Genomic DNA, 10,952 nt, shown 5'->3' with positions numbered 1-10,952 from the left:
TCGCAGCGGGAGGACATTCCTCCTTGGAGAGGATATAAAGGAGGAGGAGGAGGAGGGAGGAGAGGGAGGTGGGAATCTCTCAGTTGCTTCCTGTGTGATAGCCCCCGAGCCACAAGGGGGGAGTGAGAGAGAGGGGGGGGGGGGGGGGATTGAAACCACATCTGCGGCGCTCGCAGCGTCCACACAAGCCTCTGGATTCATTTAGCGGTTTGGGTTGGGGAGTTACGAGAGGGAGGTGCGGGTGAGAGGAGAGAGAGGAAGGGCGACCTTTCGTGTGTCATGTTGGCAGTTTCATCACAGGAAGCGTTTGTACGAGTGTGTCGGAGGTCGTGACCCGGTCCAGATAATTGGCACAAGTTAAGAAGGGGATTGGAGGCCCCGGGGGAACAAATAAGCGGTAGCCCCTCTGTTGCACTCTTGTAGACAGTAATTAGTTTATTTTTCAATGAATTTTATAGAACACATCATGTAAATATTGTCTATATATATATAAACGACTAATGTGACGCTAAATACCCCAGATACAACACAGATGTTATTTCTGCCGCACCCAACATTGTCCCAAAGGTAATGGGTCTCCTTATTTTCCTTCCTGTCCCCTTAAATGTTCTTTACAAAGTGCCTCGCAAAGCATCCCTGCATCACTCAGTTGTCAAAATCGCTGTTGACTACATGACACAGCTGTTCATTTCGGAGCACTACCTCTACATTTCATTCAGAAACACAAGCAGGGTTAGTGTGATCCCTTTCAGAGCCCAGCAGGGTCCGTCTTGGACACACTGAGGAAAGATAAACTTCCTTACAGTGTGTCTGTGATGAGCAAAGGCAATGAAAGAAAACACAAGTCTTTGGGAGAGAACTGGTGTCAAAAACATTACTTTATTATCTAGGATGAAATGTCCTATCAAGTACAAAAGAGAATCTCTTCAGAGTTGCAACAGTTAAAAACAGTATTCTTTATCCGCGGTTATGTTTCCTCAAACTGAACACGTTTCATTGATATGAATAAATAATACAAGAAATGCAATGTCAATATAGAACTTATGTGGAACTGGTTGGTATCTTACAAAAAAAAAAAAAAGGAAACCTCTTTACAAGAGTTAAGTGTCACTCTACCCCATTAGATACCTGTATGCTCACAATATGCAGCAGTTTAGATATAAAGGGCAATTTCAGTTCAATTAACGAGAAAAAGTACACAGAATATACAGACGGGTTTAGTTTCTGGTTCAAAGACCGAAAAATAAAATTTTCTACTGCTCGAGAAATTCTTTCATCTCAACATATTTGGACAGCCAATAATATACAATAGAGATTAAAGAAAGTGGACGAAACACATCTTCATCAGATTACAAATTAACAGACATTTGTGTGAAAGACCCAGAAGACGATAAAGAAGACGGCAGCAACATCATCTCTCAACTCTGCGAATACACATAAAAAACCTGATTCAAACAAAAACATTTGCCTCATTTTAAACGGTTCTCGTCAACGGTGTCTTATGACTGCTCCCCCGCCTACAAAACTGATAATCAGATTACAAAAAGTTTCCCAAATATGATAAAAATGCCGCTATATAAAATGTTCATACAAACCCCATGGTACAAAGACTCGCCAGTCGGCACTCAAACGCAGACCGCAACATAACTGAGTTGATGCTGAGTGGAAAAGTCCATTATCCAATTACTTAAACCTGCTTTGAGGGCGAGTTGAGAGACACATGCGAGCCAACCTGTCAACTTCAAGGAGATGTGTTGGAAGAAGTGTCTGACAGATAAGAGGAGAGAGGCAGAATCAGAGCTTATGAACAGACTGTGTGTGTGTGTGTGTGTGTGTGTGTGTGAGAGAGAGAATGGAGGGAGGGAACGTAGGCCTAAAATTCAAAATTAAAGGAGAACAAAGCTCGTCAACATTTACCTCGTTTCAGAAAAACACAAAGTGGTAAATGGTGAGAATGCAGGCAGGATGTGGTGGGAGGGACGGCCTGTCCTGGGTGTTTCCCTTCCATCACACATCCAACCCCTTGAATCACTGCAGTGAGCGACGTCTACAGCCGTGCTTTAAGCCACCTCTTGATTATTCAATTTCTTTCCCTATTCTATTCTCACAGAAATCTAGCTTCTATTAAAAATGGAGAATCTCAGCATCAGGGCACGAACAGTGAAATGAGCCACTGAATTTGACTCTACGAGGCTCGTTCATTCTGGATGAGATGGAGTTTGGTATGAAACACGGAGGGGAAGACACTGAACAAGGAGGATCTGAAATCTGATTTGCGTCAACGGGGGGGGGGGGGGGGGGGTCACTTTTTCCTCTTGTGGGGAACGAAAACCAACATTTGTTCGTACAGCAGCGATAAAACGCTGCTTTCAGGCGTAGTCAGTAAATGGGAGATGAAGCAACTCTACGGTCGCGTACATGCGTGTGACGCCTGCCTTTTTGCCACACGACGCACACAGAGGACATTTTTATTTTTGACCCCATGTGAGGCAGCGACTAGGCTTCGATTGGATGTTTGGGACATCAAAATGGGAAAAGATGAAGTGAAGTTTGCACCTCAAAGCTGACACTTTGCTCGATGGGACACAGAAAATCAGCTACAGATGTAACAACTCACTTACAACCCATCGACTCAGCCGGCGTTTCCCATCTGGATCGTTCTTCTCGGGAATGGGAGGCGCTGGGGGGGGGGAATTCCGCCGGACGCCAGAGTCCGAAACCGCCACCCCCCCCGGTCTGACTTCTCTGCCGTTCCGTCCCAGTGACACTTTGGATGAAAAGGGGCTTTTCTCTCTCGCACCTCGGCTCTGCAGAGGGGTTGGACGTCGGGCGCTTTGCCACCAGAGCGGGTTAGTTTCCAGCACGGAGCAGTGCTCTCCTGCAGAGAGGGCTCGGAGGGGTTCGCAGCCCGACTCGGACCACAGCGCGAATTCATTCAGAGGAAACCTCAAGGCTTGTTTTTTTTTTGTACACTCGGATTTTAGGGGAAGAGCTAAGAGGCGGCTGATTGTAGTTTGTTGTTATGAGACCTACAGAGACGGGCAAAGAGAGGAGGAAGAAAACAGTTGGGAAAGCTTCTTGGTGTTTCCTTTTTTTTATTAAAAGCTTTACAATATGACAAAAATATGCACTAGGGGAAATACAAAAAATAACAAAACAAAAACATGAATTGGATGCCAGTGGGTCAGACACTTTGACATAGACCGAGCAGCCATGTTGGTGAGATGTTACGTACGACGTGATGTCAGCTCAACAGTGTATGTACAAGGACAGGGACCTTTCCTTTAGACTGGAGACTGTCAAGCTCTGTCCTATTTAGAACAGGAAAGCTAAACTATATCTTTCTCCAATCCGGCTTTACAGATCCTACCATTATTTCCTTTAGAAAATAAAAATAGTCCTTCAAGAAGAGATAATATGCACATAGAGTAAGGTAGAGCCAATAGAAACGAACTGATACATGTTGCATGCTTTAAAATTCTTGGGTAAGAATTGAGGTAAAAGTGTTTGGCTCCAGCATGTTGTGACCGATAAACAAAGGTCCCGTCAAACTAAAAGGTTCCATATCTGTGTGTGTGTGTTTGGAAAATTGAAGTCAGATTTTACAATCAAAATCAATAGCTTTTTTCATTATTTTTCAAAAAAAATATTCTGAAGAAGGAACGCCAAACTTCATATTTTGTCTCAATAATAAACAAAATATCAGTCATCTGTTGCAAGAAGAGTAAGAAAATAACTTTTTTCTTTGAATGTTGTGTGTTACCAACATGGCTGCCATTGCTAAACAGTAGAAATGTATTTTTATTTTCCTTTGCTTCTAAAATAAAAACGACCACACCTACAGTGTGACTTAATATTTGCCCTTTCTTTTAACGTCCTACAGGCTGTTTTAAACAAGTAAAAACAGCAAGGTCAGCGGGTATAGCAAATGTATTGTTTAGTCTGTCTTAAGAGTGACCCAGGCACCCGGGAGTTTGACATCACAATCTGCAAGAGAGAGAGAGAGAGAGAGAGAGGGAGAGAGGGAATGGATGGTGTAAATACACACGGGCGAAGCACATCACAGTTTCAGGCACACAGCTGGATGCAAACGGCGAGACGTCGTGAACTAATTGGACATCAGAGGTGAGGTGCTCATAGAAACGCCATGTTGGTCTCGATCTCGCTACCTCCAGTTAAAGCGGTCAACCGCTTCTTTAGTTAAATAACCTGACCCAAGTACGGCATGAAGACGAGCTTCGCCGTAGTGTGCATCCACCTGAAGCAATCACACCACGCAGCCACAGCAATGCAGTGAGGTGAGTTCAGAAGCACAACCAGATGGTTGGTGAAGTGATTGGCTGCTGATTTGCTGCTTCCGTACTGCGGAGCAGGAAGAGCGTTGACGCCGTGAAGAACAAGGTCAAAAACGTCATCATTTTGGTGACCGGGAGCTTTGGTCCTTATTCTAGAGTCGAAAGGCCCGGATTCAGCAGTGAATAAACTGTTCTTGGGTTACAAAAAGTGAGCCGACTGAAGTAGAGGGTTAGAGTGTGAAAGCCCATATAGTCTGAGGGGAAAAGATGATTGGCTCATGTAGGGAAAATTGTGCATCCCTCGCAGAGCTCAGAACTCAGGCTTTTAAAATAATACAAAATATTGAACGTTAGTGACGTGCGTGGCAGTGGAGTTTACGACACAATCGGAACCAAACCGAACAACAAAAATGCCAATGTCCTTGTGAAGGACTCAAACCACCAACTTTATCATTAAAGTTGTATAATTCTTCAAATATGACAGTATTTGTGGGAATTTAACCAGGTCAGTGTTTTATGCAGAGTTGTTCTGGAGACAGAAGAAGCTTTTTGTCGCGTTCAGTCATGACACGAAATGAAGAGGGCGAAAAAACAAAAATGATTTAGATGTTTAAAGAAAGATAGTGACCAGGAAAATCAAAGAGAATGAGTCAATGAACTCCGGAAGCATCTGACACACGTTTTATTGCTCCAAGGAGGTCAGAGGTCAGAGTGGGCTCCACAGCAGTCCAGCTGGAACTACCAATGAATTTGTCTCTTACTCTATTATTACATTATTCTGTCACCCAGAGGCCTGCAACACTGCTTCAATTTGTTTTCAAAACGCTGGCTGCCTTTTTGATTTTTCGTTTCCTCATCAGCTCCCACCGTCGGCTTCTTACCTGCTGGCTTTGAACCCTTTGAGCTTCTGGACAAAGAAGGTCTCCAGAACCTCGGCACACTGGTAGAAGGGCGAGTCACTGGGGTTGTAGTAGCGGCAGTTGTCAAAGATTTTGGTCATGTCGGCTACAAACTCTGTCAGCTTGATGTACTCGCGCTTCTGTAGCCTTTCCTCCATGGTGGAAAGGTCTAAGAAAAGGGGATACACACATGTTAATATTATGAATGAATAACGAAAACCATACACATTTAGTCGTAAATGCAACATCACATTGGCAGAAACAGGAGATAAATATCTGGCTTCCCAAACCGCCTTTGTTGCTCAGATCTGCATGCCTGCGCCTGTAATTGCAGCTTATGCGGCGTGTGTTTGACAGACATTCAAGAATGTTTTTGTGGGAGCACAGTTCATCACTTTATACGTGACAGCAAACATCCACAACCATCGCCAGCTTTAACCTCGATCTCGTCAGCCTTCCAGTTCTGACCGACGTGTCCTCCCTGAGGAATTGGTGCTTCAAAGTCAACAGCCCCCGTAGGAGGGTTGCATTCAGAGTTACTAACCAGCACAGATCCCAGCTAGTAGAAAAAGAAAGGAAGTGAACTGGCAGCAGCCGAGGGTTCACTGCATCTGCTGCTGCCAGTGTTTTGCTCTGCCGGGCGTCCCCCGGGGGCAGCCTTCTCAGCATACACATCCCACTCTTAACCTTCCTCACCCCCACCCGGCCGGCCAGGGGCTTACCAACCTCCTGGTCAATATCAAGACCTCATTCATCTCAGTCATCAGATTTCATCTCAAAAACTACCAACGGCTGCGGCTACACAAGTTCAATGCCCCCCCCACTGAAAACCAACATGGACTTGGGTTTCCAGCACCTGGCCAACGGGAGCTGAGTGTGAGGCCGGCAGACTCGGACCAGCTCATTAATGGTTTGTTTGTGTGGGAGCTCAAAAAGGCCCTGCTGATGCGAGTCCCCATTTACATGGCCGGTTTGATCCGCGTTGGAGGGCTTCCTCCCCGCCTGGCCGCCTGGCGGCTGTGTTTTAATGCTTGAGATAAAAGGGACTGGGTGTTGCTTCCAGGAAAGCAATTATGAAATGAAAACAGCACCGCTGAGGACATTTTATCGTCCATGGCAACCAACCCCCAAATGTGCTGATTCAAGAATATATTTTCCCACATAACGGACCCACCAAGTGGGTCCACAAACGATATGTTTTTAAGTTTACTTTCTTTTAATGATAACCATTCATTTCAAATATTTTTACATTCATTAGTATTGATTTTGTATGATGCAACTTTAACAACCAATTAAATCTATTAACCACATATACTGTCAGTGAAATATAAGAAAACGAGAAAAAACCTGTGACGTTATAAAAATGCTAACTTTGCTATAACAAAAGTCCAAAATACAAAGACACTTAAATAATTATGGTTCAAAAGAGAAATTCTTGCATATGAGAGACTGAAACAGAAACTATTTCAAACTTTACCACGATGATTCTTTTTTTTTTACTTGATACAACAACTTTTCACACAGAAATAAAAAGAGGTCGCTGACTCAAACGGGGCAGGAGGAGGCCAATCTTGCAGCAGTTGGGGGACAGCGGCTACAAACCGCACCGTCAGTATTCACTAAGGTGTCTGTGTGCTTTTATCTCCTCCACTCACCCATTGGTTCCTTGATGACTCTGTAGTAGTCCGGGGCGTCGTTTGTGTCCACCGGCTCCAGGAACGGCCATGCCATTTTGTGCGCCTGCAGAGGAGGGAGGGGTCGCCAGGGAGACACAGAGAGAAAGACAAGACACTTGAGAAAGTCCAAGCCGAGGAAGAGAAAACAAACAGCGCCTTGAAAATGACAGTGGAGGCAGGTGGGTCAACACAGATGTTCAGTCTTATTTCTTTCCACATTTCAGTTTCCATCTCTCTCCCCCCCCCACACACACACACACACACACACACACACACACACACACGTAGAGAGAAGAGGACAAATTGATAGGCAATGAGAAAAGAAAGGGAAACAGGAAAAAAGGCAGCTGTCCAAGTAGCGCTCTGCGGAGCCAAACCCGTCAGATAAAAACACACTTTTGTTTGCTGCTTTTACTCTGTAGACGCACCACGAGGAGCTGTGTTGTGTCAGTCGCTTGTAATTAAACTACTACTACAGCTTCCTGTGCTCATTTACCTGTAGTCACTTCACCCAGAGTTGTGCTGCAGATTGCGCTTTTTTTTAATAAACATTGTTTGTTTGATATATTAGCAAAGAATTTTCTCTTATTTTACAATTTTGTCCATAAAACTACGACTACAAAAGAGGATGAATAAAGCTGCCCAGCTGTTCTGCACCCACTAGGCACATGCGTGTGAGCAGCCGCTCACCTGTAAGGACCGCAGGATTCTCCGCAGGCCCTCGTAGTCCTTGTCAGTGAGCGGCGTGAAGACCGTCATGGCGTCCTCCGTCGACTGACACTGTGGACACACGTACTGGTCGATGTGGTTGGCCTCGCTCTGCAGAATGCCCACACAGCGGCCGTGGTACCAGTTCTGACAGCGGTCACAGCCGATGTAGAACCTGTGAGGGAAAGGAGGAGCTTTTACTTGTCAGGCCCAAAAACACACGTCAGCATTGAAATAGCGGTTTGTGTTGATTTCTAATCAGATTGACTTGTGACACAACTTCTGTGCTTGGAGGTTATACGTTTTTGAGATATTGCTTCTTTGTAGACAGTATTTTGGTGTGTTTGGAGGAAAAGCTCAAATTCCTTTGGGTTACGTCGGGCGCTCACCCCCTAAAGCTGTAAACCTAAAGGAAACACTGCAGTGCCACAGTGAGGATTGTTTGGAGCAAAAGTGAAGGACACAAACACTTACTGAGACTCATCGTACGGCGTCTGACAGATGCAGTAAAGCTCCTCCGTGCTGACCTGTTGGCCCCGTTTGCATTCCACACAGATGTAGTCATCCATCTTCTTGGCCTCCTTCTCTGTAATACCCACACAGTCTCCGTGATACCAGTTTGTACACAGGTCGCAGCCAATGTAGAACCTTGAGGGGGGCAAAGTATACAAAAAGATGTTGTCACAGAATAACTCTGACTAACACTTCAAGTATGTCAATCAATGTACAAAACTATAGTGGAATTAGGTTTAAAATGAGGTTGTCAACCAAAAGAAAACACCCTGTGTCTCTATCACATCCATGAAAAACTTATTATGATAATACGTAACAAAAACACGGATCACCTGATCTCAAAGACAAAGATTGGTATCAGGGTGGATTCGTTTAGCGGATTGTAAGAAGCCAATAAATTCATGTAAAAATGAGAAATGTGGTTTATGGAGGGGGGGTGGGGGGGGCTTCAGCACATGACCACAGTGATAGAAACACCAAACAGCTTTGGGTTGATTCATGCTTTATACTTGTCAGTAGGTCGGCTGCAAAAGTGACGTTGAAATATCAACTATAAACGAAATTCCATCCCTCGTCCTAATATTGACTCTACAGCCAGTGCTCGCTTACTGGATGAATGAATGAATGCTCTACACTTGTTGCTGCAGTCTGGAGGTTCATGTTTGATCAGTCAGCAAAGTTCAGGGCGGTAGACTCTTGCTTTAAAGTTTCTGAACCATTGGAAAGCAAAACTTCAGAAGCGGAGACTTTATGTGAGAACAAAAACTGAGAGTGTATTTCTGCAGATGAAAAGGCAAGTTGACGGAGTTCCTGCAAGAGGTCGAATGGACCAGCAGTTGTTTTTTGGTTAATTTTTAAACATTGCGTCTCACTGATCCTCCTACTACCACGCCTACACCCTGGGTACAGTACTACAGTTCTAATTAAAATTGGAGAGGACTCCGGACTCATCGTCATACTTAGTCTCGTCGTAGGGCGTCTTGCAGACGCAGTAGAGCTTGATTTCTTTTTTGCTCTCCTTGGCGTTCGTTGTCGAGATCATCTTTTTCTTCCTGGACTTGGCTGACGTAGCAGTCTCCCGCTCCTCCTCCCGTTTCCTCTTGTGTGAGGAGGCGGCGCTCGGGCTGAGGTGGTGTGGAGGGGGGATGCCGTGCTTGTGTGCCGGAGTCTGTTGCTGCTGGTTGTGGGCGGCGGCGGTGGTGGCGGCTGCTTGAGCTGCCTGTTGGGCGGCGGCCTGAGCCCTCTCCTTCTCCTTCCGCATCCGCAACAGGTCCTTCTTTAGCTCTTCCTGCAGAGCGCAACGTCAAGGCAGACAGGGAGGACACTCATTAATTATAATGTCAAAAGAAACAAAGAGGTCTCCAACGCCATTAGTCACCTCTCTTCATTTCAAACATCACGCTTGGAAAAGATGTGGCTTCATACCTGGGCTTCGAGCTGCAGCTCCTTGTCGAGAAGCGCCCGCTTCTTGAGGATCTCCATCTTGAGACTTTCTTTGTGTCGGTAAAGGAGCGACGAGAGCTTGCTGGCGTTGGCCAACCTCCTCTTTGCCTCCATCCCCTCTTCCTTCTTCTTCCTCTTGGTGGCCTGCCTCTCATCCTTGTCTATCCGGTCCAGGATGTACTTCATCACCTGGTTGCATACGATCATCCTGGACAGACACGGACAGAAGACAGCAATTTATTACCGACTCGCCTCCTGACCTTTTAAAAACTGTACAGAATAGTCAAGTACTGTATTGTGAGGATGGATAAAGTAGAAAAATGTCAAGTCTCGCATAAAAGCACGACTCAAGGATTAGCTCTCTGAATCTATTAAAGACCCATGTGGAAGAAGGGCTGTGCCTGTTCAGGGCATTTAAAATAAAAAAAAAAAAGAGCATAATACACACTACACTTCTGCTCCTCCGATACACCGGCATATATTTTTCATCCAAACAGTTAAATGTTTTAGAAAGTACAACCTAAACAGCTATAGAGTACTTTTTTTACAAAATGTAAACATTCTTTAAACGAGTAAGAAATGGCAGTGTGTGTCGATGAACAATAAAAGTATTAAAAACCTAAAATTTAGTACAATTATCATAGTCTTTGATAATTGAATTTCTAAAAGCAATGCTGCTGTGTAATCAACCCCGTCTGCAGCAGACAGTGTTTGTGTGTTTGTGTCACTGGGCCACGTGCCTTACGAATGTTGGAGGGGTTTTATTTTATTTTATTTATTTGTGCGAGACTCCGCGCTTCAGGAGCCGAGGGTTAAGAGAGGTAAGGTGAGAGATGGACAGATGTACGACAACTGGGAAACCACGCTGCTCTCAGAAAGAGAGGAAGAACATTCAGGCCAAATAAAATGAGTCATCTGTAATGTTTTATAATGTTTGGTGATCTAACTTCCTGCAAAACAAAACAAAAAATAGTGGAACTACAGGAAACATTAAGTAATGCTAGAAAAACTAAATGAAAATGTCATTGAACGTCAGCTTAACTGTAAATAAAAAGAAAGGCTGGCGCTCAGTGGCGAGTATGTTCACTCATGTTCGCTAACATTCGCAACTAAGATCCAAAAATGTTTGGTTCACGTTTGTGTGAATAACGGACTGAGGTCAAAGACGGGCCAGGGCTCCTCCGCCGTGAACACTGAAGTACACACTGCGAATGTAGCACGAGAGTGGTGGACACCGTCGAAACTGGGCACACAAGCGAACGCTGACGGCACAGCTCGCTGTAGTTAAACACTGAGCGTGTTTTGAGGGGAAAGCGAGGACGTGAAGAAATGGAAAAAAAAGGCTTAAAAAATAAGCAGAGACAGACAGCAGACAGAGCGGCGGTAGTGATGTCAGGGTAGTCTGAGGTGGGTATTTC

The 10,952-nt window shown here is 44.9% G+C and overlaps 1 protein-coding gene across 6 annotated transcripts in view; it reads right to left on the bottom strand.

Annotated features, from left to right (window-relative positions):
• Positions 1 to 847: 847 nt before the first annotated feature.
• LOC120825378 (nucleosome-remodeling factor subunit BPTF-like) overlaps positions 848 to 10,952 on the bottom strand; it is a 38,479-nt gene continuing 28,374 nt past the window's right edge. For 3 of the 6 annotated variants that reach the window (XM_040186975.2, XM_078080525.1, XM_078080527.1), the window contains 7 exons: positions 9,517 to 9,742; positions 9,051 to 9,379; positions 8,053 to 8,226; positions 7,561 to 7,753; positions 6,850 to 6,934; positions 5,177 to 5,363; positions 848 to 3,029 (listed from right to left, as the gene is read on the bottom strand). In XM_040186975.2, coding sequence (XP_040042909.2) covers positions 2,993 to 3,029; positions 5,177 to 5,363; positions 6,850 to 6,934; positions 7,561 to 7,753; positions 8,053 to 8,226; positions 9,051 to 9,379; positions 9,517 to 9,742 — 1,231 coding nt within the window. In that variant the 3' untranslated portion in view covers positions 848 to 2,992. Of the gene's footprint in view, positions 3,030 to 3,078; positions 3,988 to 5,176; positions 5,364 to 6,849; positions 6,935 to 7,560; positions 7,754 to 8,052; positions 8,227 to 9,050; positions 9,380 to 9,516; positions 9,743 to 10,952 lie in introns of those variants that run through there. The other 3 variants (XM_078080524.1, XM_078080526.1, XM_078080528.1) reach the window with 1 other exon arrangement.

The sequence above is a fragment of the Gasterosteus aculeatus genome, chromosome 9 (assembly GCF_964276395.1).
Source record: "Gasterosteus aculeatus chromosome 9, fGasAcu3.hap1.1, whole genome shotgun sequence".
NCBI classification, from domain to species: Eukaryota; Metazoa; Chordata; class Actinopteri; order Perciformes; family Gasterosteidae; genus Gasterosteus; species Gasterosteus aculeatus.
This window is presented reverse-complemented; position numbering and strand designations above follow the sequence as displayed.